At 46.3% G+C, this 20,381-nt stretch overlaps 1 protein-coding gene across 1 annotated transcript in view; it reads right to left on the bottom strand.

The window, feature by feature from the left end:
- The window catches only part of Lrp11 (LDL receptor related protein 11), a 34,025-nt gene extending 30,446 nt beyond the window's left edge, over positions 1–3,579 (bottom strand). The window contains exon 1 of the mRNA XM_021174499.2: positions 2,760–3,579. Coding sequence (XP_021030158.1) covers positions 2,760–3,321 — 562 coding nt within the window. The 5' untranslated portion in view covers positions 3,322–3,579. The remainder of the gene's footprint in view (positions 1–2,759) is intronic.
- Between the last annotated feature and the right edge of the window lie 16,802 nt (positions 3,580–20,381).

The raw sequence follows: 20,381 nt of genomic DNA, 5'->3' as shown, positions 1-20,381 counted from the left end.
GTCTTACTTCCTAGACTCTTGTTTGCAGTTCCTTACTTATCGACACACATGTGTACACGTGTGTGTGGGAATTTGTATAAAATCTTTCTTTGATGTTCTACTTAACTGATTTGAAGACTTCTTCCTCCCAGACAGATAATACTGAATTTAGCTTCTAGCTTTTCTGACTATGGAGGAGACGATGGCTTAATTTCAAAATACTTGTGTATGTATATAGGGCTAGTGAGGTGGCTCAGTAAATTTGATAACTTGAATTCCACCTCCAAGGCCCACATGATGGAAGAAGAAAACCAGCTTCCTGCAAATTTGCCTCTGTCTTGCCTACATACATTGTAGCAGGCATGTCCACAAATATACCAAGTAAATAAATGATGTGAATGCCAGTGTCAATCCCAGCACCAGAGAGGCAGAGGCAGACCTCTGTGAGTCTGAGGCCAGCCAGGTGTACGAAAAGAGTCCAGGATGGCCAGGTCTCTGCTACACGGAGCAACTGTCTCAAAAAACAAAAACAAAACCAACCAAACAAAGTAAATATCCATCTGGGATTTGTGTGCGGTCAGAGTTGTCTCAATACATTTCTCCAACACTGCCAATAAATAATCTTAGTATTATTTATGAATAATATAAGTGGTTACTGAGAGAGAGAGAGAGAGAGAGAGAGAGAGAGAGAGAGAGAGAGAGAGAAAGAAGGAGGAGGAGGAGGAGGAGAAGGAGAAGGAGAAGGAGAAGTTAGAATTTCACCCAAGGCTTTGGTTTGACTGCAAAGGGTTGCCTTTCTAAGCTCTATCCAGAGACACTGAATTTCAGGCTACTTTAGTCAAAACAGTGCAAAGGTTCTTGTCTCCGAAGGCTGAGAGCCTCTCAGCTCCTACAGTATCCTAAGGACTTCAGCCTCTACCCCATAGTCCCCTTTACTCAAGGCATCCCACTGCTCTTTCCAGTGAATCACACCAGCCAACCTAGGTTCTGTAACGAAACCATAGACACCTATAGTACCCGGAAAAAAATCACAAGAAACATCCACACTCGGTCATTATGCAACAGTGAGCTAGAACAGAAGCAAGTCCAAGATGGTTACCAGGGACTTGCATGGGAGGAGCCTAGACTCAAGCCAGAGAACTGAGGACCTCAGGCACTCCTCAATTCAGAAGTTCTAGCAGGTAGGTTCTGTCACAGCAAGATACCTCCCTACTCTGTCCTACAATGTTCTCACTTTCTCTAACAGCCGCCTCAGTATGCTTGAGAGTAACAGACCCTCAGGGCTATGAAGGTCTCAGCTCAGCAAACTACTTGCTGAGTGGCCCTCAGGCAAGTTGCTTTCCAGGTCAGCCTTCCAGACAACAGGATTTGACCTTAGAGCTGTTTCAAGAACTAGCAAATAGCTTAAAATAGCTTCTAACATCAAACTCACTGAGAGTGACCAATATAGAGGCAGATGGGTGACCACTCTAAATCTGTTCTATCCTATCCAGCAATCCCCTACGTCTTCTTAATAGACTTGTTACAACTCCCTGCAAGGAGCAGGGCTAAATCACTGACTCATTTAGCCCCAAGCTCCACATGCTCACAAGATTCACAAGGAAGGAGGAAAGAAATAACAATCCAGAAAGGAAAACTGAAGTAGTCTTACAAACACAGAGAACGCATACAGGGCAAGCATCTGGACTGCGGACCCCGGTAGTCTGTCTGTACAATGTCCTTTGCCCTCCATTCAGGGTCAATCAGTGCAGCCTGGGAGCCAAGGCTGCACCACAGGGTGCTGAGGACCTGAAGAAATCTGGGTGTATCTGCGCTTCCCAGAGAGTGGGCAATGTTAGTCAGTGCTACCCAGAGAGGAGGCCATGCCAGTTGTCAAGGCAAACTCCCCCTAGAGAAAAGAAGGACAAAGGAGGGCAGGGAGGAGAAAAAAACACTTAGATGGCTTTTGGTTATGGCCTTACTCTTAATTCTGTTTACTTTTCTTTCCCCGGGTTTAAGGAAAGCTCTGGTAGCAATGCAAAGTTCTGTCAGAGGAGCACAGAGAACCTGGGGGGATAAATTTCGTTTCTCTGCTACTTTGCCCCTTCATTGTGTCTTGTTTTTTTTTTTTTTTTCCCTAGAGCAACTGATATAAAAACCAGAGGGCAAGCTGTTTAGGCCTTTTAAAGAGAGACTAACTTTACACACTATCCACTGTGTACTGAGCCCAGCAGACCCCAGTACAGAGCGTCAATCCCCTCCACACACAGCTGGCCTCCTTAAATTGAGTGGAACACAAAACCAACAAGGTCACGAATGTGGGGAAATTTTTGGGCAAGGGATGGAAGAAAAGAATGGAGATGGAGTGACAAGTTTTCCTTCATATTTTTATATCTGAAGCAGCTATGTGTTGGCAGAGAGCCAAACCAGGAAGCAGGAATGGGTATTTAGGAACAATTCTGCATCTAATCAAATCTTGTCCTTGCTATTTCCTGCGGTAAAACACGCTTTATAAAACCTATGAGACGAAATAAAACTAAAATAATCTTTACTGGGACAAAGAAGGTTCTGAGCTATCGTCTTAAATTGATCCGTCAGTCTTCTCCGATCTGCCCCCTTATCTTTCAAAGGCAGCCCAACGGACCCTGTCTGCTTCTGCCCCTCTATTGCACTTTCTTAGCACCAGCCCAAAGTCAGAGAAAAATGTGAACCACTTTCCGGGTTACCCGCAGCTTTAATCCTCTGGAAGCAGAGAAGTTTGCACGCTCGATAGCAGGCGGGACCCTCCTGGCGGCGCTTACCTGGCCTGGGAGGGATCCCGGCGGCGTCCTCGGCGCGACTGAGGGTGTAAGTGCGGTACCCGCGGAGCGGCGCGAACTTGCAGACGCTGCGGCCGCGTGCCGTGCAGTTGAACAGGTAGCAGCGGGGCGCGGGCATAGGAGCGGGCACGCTGGGCCCCCGGGGCAGCTGCACCACTGCCACCGAGCAGCTCGGCTCGGAGCAGCAGGCCGCCACGCACTGCCGCCAACCCCGCACGCTCCCGGGTGCGCGCAGGAAGCTGGCCCCCGCCGCGATGGAATCCTGGGTGCGGATGATGGTATCGGGCACCGCCCGGTAGACCGCCGTAGCGCCCGCACCCGGGCAATCCTCCCGCGGGCCGCCCAGCAGCTCCGGCTCCAGCTCCTCGCGAGGCCGTGCCCGCTGTAGCTGCCGGCGAAAGTCTTGAAGCAGCCTATCCACTCCGGACGGCGGAGCGGCGGGCTCCCCGGGCCGGCCGCCGGGCAGCCAGAGGCAGAGCAGCAGCAGCCCGCGGAGCGCGCGGTGCCGGAAGCCGGGGCCCGGTCCTCCTCCCCTTGTGGCCATGGCACGAGCGCGGCCTCAGAGCTCGGCGGCCCCGGGGCCTGGCTGCTTCACGGAGGCGGCGAGTGTGCCGGCTTCGAGAGGCATCGCGGGCCGGACTCGGCCGGACTCGGCGCCGCCCTGGCCCTGCTACCAGGCTGCGAGCTTTCGGCGCTTCTATCTTCGCTCCGGCCGCGGAAGCGCACCGGGGCAACGAGAGGCCTCTACGTGGATCAGCACCGGCGTGCGGACAGCGGCTGCGACGGGGCGGAGCCTGGCGTGCTGGGGCGGCTCCGGGGCGGGACTTCCGCAGGTCTGCTGGTCACCGGCGCCGGGTGGGGAGGAGGAGGGGACTCCCCGGAGTTGCCTGGCTGCTCCGTGGCGTGATGACACCCTAAGCAGCGTGGGTGTTTGCTCACAGGGCAGGGCACTCGGGGTTGGAGAGGAGAGTCAGAAAATCCATCAGTATAAAAGTTCGGGGCTACTACGGAGAGCGACGGGTACAGCTAGGGGACCACAGACAACTTTGCCAGTCTTTTGGAATCCAACTTCGTTGCATTATGTATCATTAAAGAGATTTGGACTATGGTAGGTAATAAAGGAAACAAACATTTACATTCAGGTTCTAATTCGCCTTTCAGTTTCGTTTAGAGAACTTAAACACCAGAAGTTCAGCAACAGAAAGCTGAACTTGTGAGGAGGCAAAGGCCAGGTAGTATGGGAAGGAGGGTTGAGCCGATTGATAATCACCCATCAGTTTACTGGGTGTTGGATGGATGACACCTGATTTAGTTTGACTGATAGAACACAATACTCTGAAGTGTGCGGCTTCAAGATCAAGATATCGTATTCGTTTCTAAAATCATAGATGGTCTCATTTGTCCTCAGAGTAGAAAGTACCTCTTAGGGTTTCCTAATCTCACGCAGAAGCCCCCTCACCCTTATATTCCAGGTCACCATTTCAATAATAGAGTGCCTGTATATACACAAGATCCCTAGCAACACATACACACACACAGACACACGCACACATACACACACACAGACACACGCACACACTACACACACACCACACACTACACACACACTACACACACTACACACACACACACCTCACACACACACACACTACACACACACACACTACACACACACTATACACACATACACACACTACACACACACACACACCCCACACTCCTCTCCAACCTCATACTATCACACTGAAATTTCAACGTATGAATCATACAAATATTAGTATATGCTTTAAGTCTATAGTGACCCATGTTCAATGTTCCACAGCTGTTAAGTAAGTCAGTGCCCACGAAGTGCTTAGACACTCATTATTACTAATTTTGAAGTCACCTTTTCTTTTTAAATGTTTTATTTATTCTTTGAGAATTCCATACATCTTTACCATATTCTAATACCTTACCCTACTCCACCCAGATCCACACTCACCTCCCTCCCTTCTTGTTTCACTTTTAAAACCCTAAAACAACAAAAACAACATTAAACCCAGAAATGTGGAATCTGATTTGTGTTGACTAGCTCCTCTTGAACATGGGGCCTCCTCTGGATTGGGGCTTATATACCCAGTGTCACCAGATTGAAAAAACACTACCCCCACCCCCAAGCTATTGTGAACAGCTTCTTGGCCAATGGTGGGACTCTATTATCCACTTCCTAGCCTCTGTGCTAAGATCTTCTCTGGCTTCGCCTTGAGCAGGTCTTGTGTATGCTGTCACAGCCTCCGTAATGCCCTGTTCTGCCTGGAAAACACTATTTCCTCATACATGGTGTCTTAGTTAGGTTTTACTGCTGTGAGCAGACACCATGGCCAAGGCAACTCTTAGAAGGACAGCATTTAATTGGGGCTGGCTTACAGGTTCAGAGGTTCAGTCCATTATCATCAAGGCAGGAGCATGGCAGCATCCAGACAGGCATGGCGCTGAAGAAGGAGCTCAGAGTTCTGCGCCTTCGTCTGACAGCTGCTAGGAGATGACTCGCTCCAATGTGGTTAGGAGGAGGGTCTCATTGCCCACCCCACAGTGACACACTTCCTCCAAAATGGCTGTACCTACTCCAACAAGGCCATACCTCCTAATAGTGCCATTCCCTGGGCCAAGCATATTCAAACCACCACACATGGTGTCTCGCTCATTATGTAGCACAGTAGTTTTGAACTCATGAACCACTTGCCTTCTTCTCCTGAGTGCTGAGATCGCAGGCTTGCACCACCTCCCTTCTCATCTCATTTCTTAATTTTACAGATGAAAAACCAGCCATACTCACTCTTGAGCCAGCCTAAGTTGGTAAACCCTCCACCTGCTGCTGTCTCTGCTCTGGCCTCCCTTCCTGAAGCCAAATTCTCTGCTGTTGGTTTTCCTTTTTCCTTGCGCTCTCATCCTTCTCTAGGTTTACCTCTTACCTCTATCCTGGAGATGTAATATAATTATGGCCTATCATCTCCCCCTCCCTATGCCCATCTTCTCCCGCCTTGTAAGCCACTTTCTCAACTTAACCCTTCCCTGTCCTCAACTGCCTGCTCAATCTTTTCCTCTATCAAAACTCTTGTCATTTACACAAATACAAGATCCCCAAATCTCTCATATCTCACTCCGTTCTACACTGCCAAAAGTCTCTTATTTCCACTTCCCTTCAACATAGTTTCATTTTTCCACTCTTCTCTCTCCCTTCTTGGACTACACATACCTAATGTGTACACACACACACACACACACACACACACACACACACACACATATATATATATATATATATAATTCAAAGTTAAGCCTAAATTAAACATACTAGATAGGTGGTCCTCAAATCTTCAGAGATCTGCTAAATATGACATTTAAAGTGTTTCATAATTATAGAGACATCGAAGGGTTTTCTAGTAGGCCTGAGCATGGTAAGCGTGGCTCTGGCAGGCCTTGCCCTTCCCCCATCCCCTCTGCCTTGCTAAACTGTTAGATTACATTCCTAAAGGTAGCCACCAAGGTCTGGTCCCTCATTTGGCCACTTGCTCCTCCTGAGGCTGCCTACCAAGGTCCAGCTATCAAAGTACTGAAGTCCAGCAATCAGAAGCCCTCTTTTTGGCTCACCTAATTAACGTGCCCAATTAAAATTAGCCAACACATCCTAACACAGGGATTTCCTTTTTCTGTTTACAAACTGCTATAGTAGGTATATACTATATTGCTTATAGTAGGTATCTTTCTCGTTTCTGTCCGAAGGCAGTCCTTGGTCCCTCTGGGCCCAACTTCCCTCCCCAGCTTGTTCCTTTCCCTTCCTGCTCATCTGTTTCCTGTCTTTGTCTCTTTTTCCCTGCCCTTTGTCCCACAGGGACAAATACATCTTCTTTATTTTGAGGTGTCTTGTGCCTTTTTCTAGGTCCTTTCAGACATATTTGTGCCTAGCACAGACCCTGTGGTCTCCGAAGAAGACAGATAGGACACAATGATGACAGTGACTCCACCTCGATTGTGGCAACACTGACCTCTGGGAAAGCTGCCCAGACCTCACTGACTGCCAGGACTCTGCTCCAATTGTAGACACTTTTGGGTCAATTGCCCTGCTCTGCCTAGTCAGAGTGATGTCAATTTTCCCAAGTACAAAACCAAAAAAATCTCTAAGATCTGAATCTGACAACCCAAGGCCACTGCCCTGTATGACAGCCAAAGGCCTACCATTACTGGCCAGCCATCAAGACCATGGGAGCCTGGGGCTATTGTCTAGGTAATGAAAAGTCTCTGCCATTTTAACTGATACAGAGACCATTAAGATTATACCTCCTCCTAGAATCCATCCTCAGATCTCTGATGATAGTGACTGACCAGCCTAAACACACACTGGTCGCTCTCCCCCACACATCTCTTTCCCTCACCTACAGCCAGAATACACAACCAGTACTCCAAACCCCTCCACACTTCACCATTAACTTGCTTGTTGGGGGTTGGTCTGGTGCTATGTATACAAATCCTAAATTCTGAACCCCAAGACCTGGTTGTTTCCAGCAAGCAAATTCTCAGGTGCATTATTCTTTGTTGTGTAAACATTGTTCCCCAAAGCATCCTGTCTGTTCCTGAGGGTGGGATCTCTCCCCCTCTCCCTGGTCTTCTTTCCCTTTCCCTGGCCTTGGGACTCCCCTTCCCCAAGTACCAGGACCAAGTAAAAGTTTCAAATGTACAGCCAAGATAAAAAAATTTCCTGTAAATTCCTTACCTTTACCTTCAGTGTTTAGTTTATCTGTCCTAGCAGATTTCACATCAACTAAAAACCGCTCCAGCAACTTGTCAGCCTCAGATGTTCCCTCAGAATCTACATCCTAGACAGCTCCAAGCTCCAAAGCAACTAGCCTTGCAGGGCAGTGGGGCGTGGGGGAATAAAGGGAGTGGGAGAAAACCTGGGTCCTGCCAGAGTTCCAGTGTTCTGGGCAGGCAGATGCAGAGGACTGCCACATGCTTTCCACGTGGCCCTCGGTGGGTGTCCGGCTGTGGGAAGCCATGGAGCCCAGACCATTGGGGGGTGAACAGGGGGCAGTCCGAGGTCTCTGGGCCTCACAGAGGCCAGAAATAACAGGTTCTCAGTCTCGGGCATCCCAGATGTCTGAGCTGAGAACAAAATGGAGGCCCCAGGGGCAGCTCGGTCATCCCCGGGCTGAAGAGAGGAGAGAGCAGGGAGAGAGGAGGCGCTGGGTGGTTCTCACGTGGGCAAGAGTCCTTGGTCCGGTCTGTAGCTAGAGCACAGAAAGGCCTTCTGGCGGGAGGTTAAACACGGCTCTTTAGGGGAAAGCCTATCCCATTGTTCAAGTATGGAGGGCCTTGATAAACGGAGACGATCTATGGTTTTAGAACTTTATTGTAGAAACTCGGGGAGAAAGAGAGATGGTAGAGAGAGGGAGAGAGGTTGGCCATGGCCACGTGGAGAGAGGAGGGAAGAGAGAGAGAGAGGGAAGGAGGGCTAGAGAGTAAGAAAGGTGAGGGCTTAAAGAGAGCAGGGAGGAGCCAAGCAGCCCCTCTTATAGGGTGCTGGGCTACCTTGTTGTTGCCAAGTAACTGTGGGGAGGAACATACTTGGCTATTGTCAGGTAACTGTGGGGTTGGAGTCTAGCCAGAATGCCAGGAGCTTGGGGCTTTGTCTGCATGACTGATAGTCACAGAATTATGGAGTTGGGGGCTCTGTGGTGTCAGGCACCTGTCTCTGGGAACATAGCTCATTGTTTCGTCCCTTGTAGACTTTTCTACTGGGTCTCCGGAGCAAGCCTCATTCAACCAAAACAGGCTGCCTTTCATGGCTCCATATAGCCCCAGGCGGTACAGCAGCACCAAGTACTCCAGAGGTACGGGTACTGCCCTGCCCCCAACTTCACAGGTAAGAAACGGGCTGCACAAACCTGAAAGATTATGTTTCTTAATGAAGTGGTCAGTATACTTACACCCCCTCCATCCTCACCTTCACCCTTTTCATGGAGTTTGCTCTGCCTAATTGGACAGATTTAGCTCTCAGGTGACTATCCCCACCCCTGTGTTGGAAGCAATAACACCTGGCCTAGATGAACCAATCAGAAGTTTTCTTCTAGGATATAAGACGAGGAACAGAGAGACACAAGCTGAGTCAGTGTAGCATCGCTGAGGGGTCAGGTGGGCTCTGGGACTACCTGTAAGTAGACTGGAGAACAGAGTAGCTGTTCAATAGAGGGAGGGAAATGCAGTCAGAAGAACAAGTTACCTGGCAGTAACCGGGTGCACCCGACTCACTATAAAAGGGGATGCTTGCCCCCTCCACTCTCCCTTGCTCTCCCTGTGTCCCCCTTTTCCCCATTCCCCTCCCCCTCTCTCTCCACATGCTGATGGCCAGTCTCTACTACACTATTCTCTGTCTGTCTGTCTGTCTCTGTCTCTGTCTCTACTACCCTCTCAACTTCCCTTCCCATGCCCCAAATAAACTCTATTCTATACTATACCATCATGTGGTCTATGCTCCCTCAAGGGGAAGGGATGCCTTAGCATGGGCCCACAGAGGCACCCCCTCTCCCCATACCTGTCTACACACCCACTAAAGCATATTCTTTCTCTCCTTATCTTTTTATAAACATATCATGTGGTACCAGGACTGGGATTTAGACACTCTGTAGGTTTGCATCTAGACCAACACTCCCTAGCCCCGTCCTGGGAAACCCCATCCCCCATTGGTCAGAGTAAATGTCTCCATGGTCCCAGAGGAGAGTTCTTGAGCTCACAGCTACCCCTGAGCTGCCTTTGAGGATGGAGACATTTAATCTTTTCACTGACCCTTGTTTTAGGACATTTCCCCTTGGGTGAGATTTTCCTTTCTCACTGCTGAGAAATCCCAGGCCAGGATGAACTGATCTGTATTGCTCAGGGCACCAGTCCAAAGCTTGTCCCACAGACCATCACGTGACAACCTGGTGATCTGGCCTGTCAGTCTCTCTGGTTATTAATTGTATCCTCAGGATGCTGATAGGGGTAGTTAATAACACTACTCTCACCCAACAGGTTGGTCTTCACAGCCTTGTCTCTGCCTACTTGGATGTCCAGTCTAATTCACAGTAAGCAGCAAGTAATATCTCTACACTAAACTGGCAACTTAAAACAACTCTCTCACTAGCAATCTGTAGCATACTTCCCCCTCCCCCTCCCTCATTCTCAAGCCATTTGCTCTGCTCCCAGTTCCCTGTGTGAAAAGCAGGTCTGGCCTTGCCGGGGACTCTGTCTGCTGAGACCGTTGATTTCCTGCGCCCACTGACATCCACCCCTACATTTGTGCTCTCTCTCATTCAGGGCTCTTGCGCTCTGCCCACCAAGGCTGCCACCACCCCTGCTTGGCCGCTTGAACTTTTCAGCATCCAGGAGAAAAGCAGCTTTCGCCCTGCCCCCTTGTGCTTCCCACACTCTATCTGGAACTTTGTTTGCTGAGGAGCTGCTTTCCTGTGTACATCCCATCTGCTTCTCTACTTGTGCCCTCTCGTCTCGAATACGCACATGCCCTCATGTATGAGCTCTTGCTCTCTCTCTATCCTTTTCTCCTCCTCTCCATCTCTCTCTCTCCCTCTCTCTCTCTGCCTGGGACTCCAGAAGTGTGCGCAAGCCCCACCACCCACCACAGGAATAGTGTGCACATTGCTAGGAGACAGAACGCCACTTCAGGTGCTTCCCTTCCCCCACCCATCTCAGACTCCAACAGGTGGGACGCGGCAACAAGGGCTCACAGCTGGGGCAGCGAGGGTCCACAGCTGGAAGCACTGACTCGGTTTCTGACTGCTAGGAGGAAGCCCCATCCCACTTGTCAGAGAGCACACACCACAGTGCTGCCAGCTGCCAGCTGCTGCTGCTGCTGTCTCGAAAGGAAGTCAACACACTAGCAGTCTCTCTCCCTCACCATCTGGCCTATTGTGACTCCAGCTCTTCAGACTGCATGCAGGTTCCATGCGCCCAGCTTGGGCACGTGCCTGGTGCCTCACCTCTCAAATGCATATGCAGGTGCACCTGTCTCTTCTCCTTGAACAGGCCCAGATTAGAAACAGAATGGGTCAAAACTGCCCCATTAGTGTCACAGGACTGAAAAAACGCCTAGATACACTTTCTGTAACCATGATCTCATGCCACTGCTGTCAGTTCTCTGAAACCTTTCCTTTCTGGTCCATACCAACTCTAAGCCAAGTGTTTCTCTATTAATGCAAAATATGTTTCTCTGCTTATGCAACCTGTCAACGTCACTAAACAAAGATGATTTTCATTCCCATCCTGACTTAGTAAATGATTTTTGCTATTGCCACTAAGTTATAGTGTATATACATTCTCAAACAAATAATTTAACAAACACAAGTTGTCTAACTCAGATATGACCAATAGATACAGCTCTCAATCTTGTCAGAAGTCTGATAATATATATCAATACTTACATTTATGATGGAGTCTCTCCCAAAGCTTAACAGCTTACCCCCATGCCCCAAGGCTTCGCAAGATAATCGACACGGCTACAAGAGACTACTTGGTCTATGGTATGATAACCATTGAAATGGCCATTGCCCTATCCAGGTGTGGTCTACACTGTGGACAAGACTGGATACCTAAGAGTTAAATGACTCATATTGTCTAAGTCAAGGTGAGTCATTTCTCATTTCACACATAACTATTCCACAGAAAAAAAAGGCTCTTTGCCTTCTGGGTTAGAAAGCCAGATAGACTCTGCCCACGTTGCCATGGTAACCCCGAAGGGACCTGGGAACTGTTTGGACTATAGATGAATTCTGTCATTTCTAATTAATACATGACTGTTAGATTATAATTTATTCTTCCCAAAATTTCTAACTACCTTGGCAGCTAAGGCAAATGTAACTTGACAGTTAGAAAACAGACCTAGCTCCTTCCCCTAAGGTAACCCACCACTATATTTACTTGTTAATAAATTTGTTAACTATCTAAGACTGCCAGATTTCGTATAGACTTCACAATAAACGATCCACAAGTCAGAGGAAGCTTTCACAGATGCAGCCTCTCACTTCCTTGCCTAAACTCGCTTTCCATTGACTAAATGCTTCATATTTCCTCTTCTTGTTATGCCATTGTCCTAACATTATTTGAGTTCTTATAAATTTGCCTAACTCTAATACAAACCAACTGTATAATCACAAAATCAAGTTTGAAGATTTTTTTGTCTTGTAACTAAAATTAAAATGGTTTCTCATTATGTAATTCAGGTTCTTAGACAGAAGGAAAAAGTGCTTCTTGTTCCTAACGCTCCACAAAAGGTTCGCTCATCTTACTGTTTGTGTTGTTAACAAACCTAACTCTTTTGTAACTTATCAGCTATAGGAAACCCACTCAGATCGACTTCCCGTAAACCAAATCGACTCCATCTAGATGAGTACACCTACCCGATTCCCCTCCTGTTCCTGGGATTGGGACGCGCACCCAGCCACCAAGATTTGAGGGTTTAAAAGTATTTTCAATGTATACCTAAACTTTCAAATGTACACCTAAGAAAAAATTTTCTCCCAACTGTACTTAATCTTATTCTCTACCTATAAAATATATATGTGTGTTTCAGCATCCTGTCAAGTCCAGGCGCTTAACACAATCCAGGACAACTTCAGAGAAGCAACCCCTAGATGCTCCAATCTTCTCTCACAGACACAGAGGCTTCTATTTGATCTGCTCCTTCTGATCTACCCACAGGTGGTTCCACAGGCCAAGGGCAGCAAGGAAACAGCCTGTTCTCTTAACACTGGACCCACATCCCCATACCTATTTTCCTAGGTTTCCTAGAGACACATTACCCCAAAGTCAGTAGGAAGTCGCTAAACATCACGATGACCCTATTGCTGCTCCACAATTATCTCTTTGTAATTTTTTCTGTTTTAATGAAACCAAACAGGGGGAATGTTAGCATTTTGTTTAGGCTCTGTCCCATGTTGGGCACCAGTTGTATGGTTGTGGGGTCCCATGTCTACTCTGCTACAGGGCACAGCCCCTTGGGGAGCCAAAACAAGGGAAATTGACCTTGCTTACATCGTACTGTCCCTCAGTGGGTCTTAGGCTGTAGGGAAGTCCTAGGACACCGCTCCAGGGATGTGAGAGCACAATCTGAGGCTTGGGATAGCTGGAGCTGACTCGGGGTCCCCAAGCCTGTGACAAGGCCGGTGCCTCCTGAGTCTCAGGCTCTTAGACATTCAAGCACTGCTGGAAATCAAAGAAGAGTGAGAATGGAGTGGGGGGCCTGCAGTCTGGATCTAGCCCAGGGCAGAGGTGGTGGTGAAGGGGCGGCTCCAGCTGGTCCCATGCAGGGCAGTCCTTGGCTTGATTGTGGCAGTAGGCTTCTGCTTGGTGGTGGTTGAGGCTGGGAGCACAGAGAGACCTTCTACAGGAGACAAGACAGTGGCTCTATAGGTGAAGGCCTTCTCCATGGCTCCCCACAGTGGATGCCAATGAAAAGAGACAGTCCGTGGTGGCGCACGCCTTTAATCCCAGCACTCGGGAGGCAGAGGCAGGCGGATTTCTGAGTTCGAGGCCAGCCTGGTCTCCAAAGTGAGTTCCAGGACAGCCAGGGCTATACAGAGAAACCCTGTCTCGAAACCCCCCCCCCCAAAAAAAAAAGAAAAGAAAAGAGACAGTCTGTGGTTCTAACACACTTATTGTCACGGTGGAAAGCAGATGCATAAAACCATATCCCACTTGTCAGGGTGGACCTGAAGCTAAATACCTTTTTCAGGGAGCAATGTCTCAGAAGGAAAGCTTGTTGGATAGGACCTCCAGACCTTTAGTTACCTCATTAAAATGGAAATCTGTCTTGAGTATATGGGACCACAAGTCATGTCCTCTACAAGTAGAGGGGCTTGGGGCGTTGCCCTTACATGACTGACAGCTTCAAATCTATGGGGAGCTGCAGCTAGTGGCAGGGCCTGGTGTCTGGGAGCAGGCAAAGCTTCTACTATATCTTCAGGGTCCCTGGGGCTTTTAGCCTCAGCTCAACCAAGAACTCTGCTACCTTTCACAGTCCCACACTCAGTAATGAAGCACTGAGAAAGGAAGAAGAGGAGACAGCAACTACCTGATCCCTACTTAGTCCCCAGTTCGTCCCTTGACCACATACTTATACTTAAGATTTCTACATGGGAAGCATACATAGACACACACACACACAGACACACATTCATACACACACTAAGATAGCCAGGTAGTGGTGTTTCAGGCCTTTAATCTCAGCACTTCAGAGGCAGGCAGATCTTCATGAGTTTAAGGTCAACCTGGTCTATATAGCAAGTTCCAGGACAACCAGGGCTACACACTGAAACCCTCTCTTGACAAATAAAAAAATTACAACACCCTGTTCCAAGCTGGAAAGAACCCAGATGTCCTTCAACAGAGGAATGGATACAGAAAATGTGGTACATTTACACAATGAAGTATACTCAGCAATTAAAAACAATGAATTTATGAAATTCTTAGGCAAATGAATGGATCTGGAGGATATCATCCTTAGTGAGGTAACCCAATCACCAAAGAACACACATAATATGTACTCACTGATAAGTGGATATTAACCCAGAAACTTAGACTATCCAAGATACAATTTGCAAAACACAAGAAACTAAAGAAGGAAGACCAAAGTGTGGATACTTCATTCCTTCTTAGAATGGGGAACAAAATACCCCATGGAAGGAGTTACAGAGACAAAGTTTGGAGCTGAGATGGAAGAAAGGATCATCCAGAGACTGCCCCACCCAGGGATCCATTCCATATACAACCACCAAACCCAGACACTATTACATATGCCAGGAAGATTTTCTGACAGGACCCTGATATAGTTATCTCTAGTGAGGCTATGCCAGTGCCTGGCAAATGCAGAAGTGGATGCTCACAGTCATCTATTGGATGGAACACAGGGCCCCTAACAAAGGAGCTAGAGAAAGTACCCAAGGAGCTAAAGGGGTCTGCAACCCTATAGAAGGATCAGCAATCTGAACTAACCAGTAACCCCAGAACTGTGTCTCTAGTTGCATATGTAGCAGGGGATGACCTAGTCAGCCATCAATGGGAGGACAGGCCCTTGGTCTTGTGAAGATCATATGCCCCAGGACAGGGGGATGCCAGGGCCAGGAAGCTGGATTGGGTGGTGTCTTAGTTAGGGTTTTACTGCTGTGAACAGACACCATAACCAAGGCAAGTCTTATAAAAACAACATTTAATTGGGGCTGGCTTACAGATTCAGAGGTTCAGTCCCTTATCATCAAGGTGGGAGCATGGCAGTATCCAAGCAGGCATGGCGCAGGCAGAGCTGAGAGTTCTACGTCTTCATCCAAAGGCTGCTAGTGGAAGACTAACTTCCAGGCAACTAGGGTGAGGATCTTATACCCACACCCACAGTGACACACCCATTCCAACAAGGCCACACCTTCAGATGGTGCCACTCCCTGATCCAAGGATATACAAACCATCACAGGTGGGTTGGAGAGCAGGGTAGGAGGAAGGTATAGAGGACTTTTGGGATAGCACTTGAAATGTAAATGAAGAAAATACCTAATAAAAAATGAAATGTAAACAAAACAAAACAAAACAAAATAAATTTTATTTATGTAGGTATACATGAGTGTGTGTACATGTGTGTGGAATCCAGAGGACAACCTTGGATATGGGTTTTGAATACACCTGCCAGTCCACATTTGAATTGGTTGGACACTCATTGAAGCAGGTTCTTCAGAGGAGTTTAAAATCCCTATTCCCACCCACTTCATCACCCTGAGGAGAGGGACTATTCATCTCCTGGGTACCAGACCACAGAGCTGATCTCATTTCAGCTTCTCCATCATTAAGTGAGCATCATTCTATTTGTCTCCCCAAGTCACTGATGAAATACTGGGGCTAGCAAGAATGTAACTTAGGAGGGATAAGTTACAGTCACTCCCCTGAGGGCTAAGTCTTGCTTGTTGGTGCCATCTGGTGTTGGAATGGAATTTGCAGTGCTTCTGTAAGACCCAACGGTGACTTCTGAAGGCACACAGAGAAGGTCTGTTAAGGAAGCCATCTTTCAGTTTGTTTGGGTTGGGCTTTTTGTGTTGTTGGAATCTTTTTTTTTTTTTTTCCTTCTTAAGGACAATGTCACCAAAGGGCGGTTTATAGGCAGTAACATGTTTACTTTAAGTGCTGAGGAAGTTCTATTCTCATTTAACTACTTTGGCATCTTTATTGGATCGCAAGGGATTGGAGATTCTTTACTGTATTTTAAACTTTTCTATTTTGGGGCTGCAGAGATGGCCCACCAGCTGAGAGAATATTACTTTTGCAGAGGACCTGAGTTCAATATCTAGCACTGATGTTGGGTGACTCACAACTGCCTAATGGTCCCTGGATACACATTCTGTTTCAGAGTGGGATGCAGGACCATCAGGGTTGTGACCATGTTGGAAAGGGAAAATGTGTTTTAAGGAGAGCCACTTGTGTCATTAGGCAACTGAAAGAATGCACCCTTAGAGGCTGGACTTTGTCAGGAATCACATGTTGGGTGAAGGAGCAAGAGGTAAGGTGATTTAGAGTAAGCTCAGTTAGAGGTGGGGTGTGGATAAGGGGAAAGGTAGGTGTACTGGCTGGTTTTATGTCAACTTGACACAAGCTAAGAGTCATCTGAAAGGAAGGAACCTTGGTTGAGAAGATGCTTCCATAAGACCCAGCTCTGGGGTGGTTTTTTAAATTAGTGATTGATGGATGAGGGCTCAAATCATTTTGGGTGTGCTATCCATTGAGTGAGTAGTCCTAGGCTCTATGAGAAGCAGGCTAAAGCTGGTGCTGGTGGGATAATATAACTGCATAGTCTTCATTTTCAACAAAGGAATCATGAGGCCAGATAAATTCCTCATGTTGTCGAATGACAGAATATTCATTTTACTTAAAATTTGGCAATGAACTCTTTGGGTAAACAGTGAATTTGACTTTATTCCTTTCATCAAGAGTGTCTGAACTGTCCACTTACTGAACCCCATCACTTTGGAGATCTACATTTATTGCTTTAAGTCCGTGGTCTTCCTCTGAGAGGAAGTTGGAGCTGAAATCCATTATGACTGCATTTGAGTCCAGGGCTCACTGGAAATCCTTTACCCATTGGTTTCTGGATGGACGTACTGAGTGGTAAGATGACAGTTCCATAGTCAGTCTCCATGACAACGTCAGCTGTCTGTCTTCTATGGTGTCAGGAAAGGATGCGCTACTACCATGCCCAACAGACTCAAATCTTTTTACAGGAAATCTTTGTGAAAAATTTCTTAAGATCACAATAAAAATTAGAATCTTGGCAGTCTTCCTCACAATTTTGAAGTTTTGCCCAAGATTATATGTGAAAAAGGTAACAATGCCAGTGTTGAGAAAGGTGTTCACTTTATTTGCATGGAGATGGGCATGTGTACCTGAGAAGCTGAGTTCAGGGCCAGCCTGGTTCACCGAGTAAGTTCCAGGACAGCCAGGAACAGAGACAACCCCTGTCTCAAACAGGAAAATACAAACACAAACAAACAAACAAACAAACAAACAAACAAACAAACAAACAAGCAATGTAATTTACTGGTGTGGTGGTTCATGCCTTTTATTGCAACACTCAAGAGGCAGAAATAGGCAGATCCCTGAGTTCGAGGCCAGTCTGGTATACAGAGTGAGTTTCGAGCAGCCAGGCTACACAGAGAAATCCCTGACTAGAAAAAGAAAACAAACCAGGCAACCAGCCAGATAAACAAAGGGCAATTTCATTTTCTTTAAAAATTTTTATTGCATTTTAATTTATTTTGTGTTCATGTGTATGTGTGTGGTTGCATTAGTGCCCCAGTGTGTGTGTGTGTATGTGTGTGTGTGTGTGTGTGTATGTGTGTGTGTGTGTATGTGTGTGTGTGTATGTGTGTGTGTGTGTGTGTGTATGTGTGTGTGTGTGTGTGTATGTGTGTATGTGTGTGTGTATGTGTGTGTGTGTATGTGTGTNTGTGTGTGTGTGTGTGTGTGTGTGTGTATGATGTGTGTGTCTCGTGTAGGTGTTTAGGTTGGATTTGGTTCTCTCCTACCAGGTAGATACCAGGAACTGAACTCTGCTTGTTTGTTTTGGCAGCAGGTGATTTTACCCCCTTAGAATTCTCACCTGCTCAAATAATTTCATTTTCAAAGGACTAATCTATTTGGATATATATTTACAGAAGCATAGTCAAGTATAGTCACAAGATCAACTTATTAGAGGGATTTTGTTTGCTTAATAGACTTTTTCTGTCTATATGTAGTTCACGGTGGTCTTGAACTTGGTTTTCTTTCTGCCTCAGCCTCTTGAGGACTGACATTGCAAGTGTGTGTGCAGCATTGATATTGACCGCTCTTTTTTTTTTTTTTTCCTTAAGGGCTGTCCTGATTCATAGCTACTATGTACAACTTTCCATAGGTATTGAATTTGATAGCATTGTTCATTGCAAAACCTTGCTCTTTAGACTGGCTCTTAATAAGCTGGCCTCAGATTTGTTATATAGTCAAAGATGACCTTGCCTTACACTCCCTATTGTTGATATAATTGTCATGCGTCTGTGGAGGCCTGTTTTGTGATGATCAGTTTTGGAGGAGGTACCATGTGGTGCCAAGAAGGTATATCCTTTTGTTTAAGGATAAAATGTTCTGTAGATATCTATTAAATCCATTTGTTTCATAACTTCTGTTAGTGTCCACGTGTCTCTGTTTAGTTTCTTCCAGGATCTGTCCATTGCTGAGAGTAGGGTGTTGAAGTCTCCCACTATTATTGTGTGAGGTACAAGTGTGCTTTGAGCTTAGCTAAAGTTTCTTTAATGAATGNGGCTGCCCTTGTATTTGGAGCATAGATATTCAGAATTGAGAGTTCATCTTGGAAGATTTTACCTTTGATGAGTATGAAGTGCCCCTCATTGTCTTTTTAACTTTGGGTTGGAAGTCAATTTTATTCGATATTAGAATGGCTACTCCAGCTTGCTTCTTTGGACCATTTGCTTGGAAATTGTTTTCTAGCCTTTCACTCTGAGGTAGTGTCTGTCCTATTCCCTGAGGTGGGTTTCCTGTAAGCAGCTAAATGTTGGGTCCTGTTTGTGTAGCCAGCCTACATATTAGTCTATGTCTTTTTATTGGGTGCCGCAGACCTTCTTTGTTTCTATGTCTGCGTTTAACAGATTCTCTCGAGCAGATGGGCAAAGAGTCAGATGGAATGACAGACAGACATACACACAGGAGAGGTTGTGCAGAATCTGAATGTAATTTTCTGGTCGAGCTTAGACTAATTATATTACAGCGAATATCATAAATTGTAAAACATAACAGATACGGTACATTGAAGATTTCCAGGTGCAAGAGGAGTGACTACAAAAAGAATTTGCAGGAACCAGATAAATGTTTACATTAGAGATAAGCATCCCTCCAGATGTAAGAGGAGTGACTTCAAAAGGACTATGTTTACTTTAGAGATTAGCACCTGCTTTGGATCAGCCCTGCGCCAGGCAAGAGTTTCACACTTTAATGTTAATGGGCTAGGGGAGTATTAACTCTTGCCTGGCCTCAGGAATAAAGTAGTGTCATGAACCTTGGAATTCTTAGGCCTTGTTAGTTCTTATCTATGTCTGGAAAATTCCCATTTATCAGTATATTACTTTGCTCTTGGCATGGAATGTAGTCTGTAATATGAATTTCTATCTCAGTGAGAATTCCAGACTCTTTCTGCAGACAAGTGAATTTATGCCTAGTGCTTAATTGTTTTATGGTAGAGCTTAATTAGTTACTGAATAGGTTAAACTCCTTGCTGCTATCTGGAATCTAAGAACACTGGGAAAAGGCTTTAGCTATGTTAGAATACAATCTTAAAAGGCATTTACTATAAGGCAATGCTTAATAGAGTGCACGTGAATCTGTACATTAGACTAACGTGGTGGAAATTTGATTATTTAGGGTTAAACGCCAAAACTCCGGGAGGGGAATTTCCATGGAACTCTTATCCTCGTGAACAGCTTCCAGGCTTTTCGCCTGTCAAACCGACCCAAACTGGAGAGCTGACTTTCGTCAGACTTCCAGGAGGAGAGTCCTAGACATTCATTTCTCATGAGCAGCTTTGGGCATTACTGCCTCACAAGCTAACCCCACACGAGTGCCCTGGCAGTCGGGGAGTTGAGTCCATTGATGTTAAGAGAAATTAAAGAAAAGTAATTGTTGCTTCCTGTTATTTTTGTTGTTAAAGTTGGGATTCTGTTCTTGCGGCTGTCTTCTTTTAGGTTTGTTGAAGGATTACTTTCTTGCTTTTTCTAGGACGTGGTTTCCGTCCTTGTATTTTTTTTTTCTGTTATTATCCTTTGAAGGGCTGGATTCGTGGAAAGATATTGTGTGAATTTGTGGACTAATATCCAATATATACAAAGAGCTCAAGAAGCTGGACTCCAGAAATTCAAATAACCCCATTAAAAAATGGTGTACAGAGCTACTAAACAAAGAATTCTCACCTGAGGAATACCGAATGGCAGAGAAGCACCTGAAAAAATGTTCAGCATCCTTAATCATCAGGGAAATGCAAATAAAAACAAACTTGAGATT

This window comes from Mus caroli, chromosome 10, assembly GCF_900094665.2.
Source record: "Mus caroli chromosome 10, CAROLI_EIJ_v1.1, whole genome shotgun sequence".
Lineage (NCBI taxonomy): Eukaryota > Metazoa > Chordata > Mammalia > Rodentia > Muridae > Mus > Mus caroli.
Note: the sequence above shows the minus strand (reverse complement) of the source record. Positions and strands in the feature narration are given on the sequence as shown.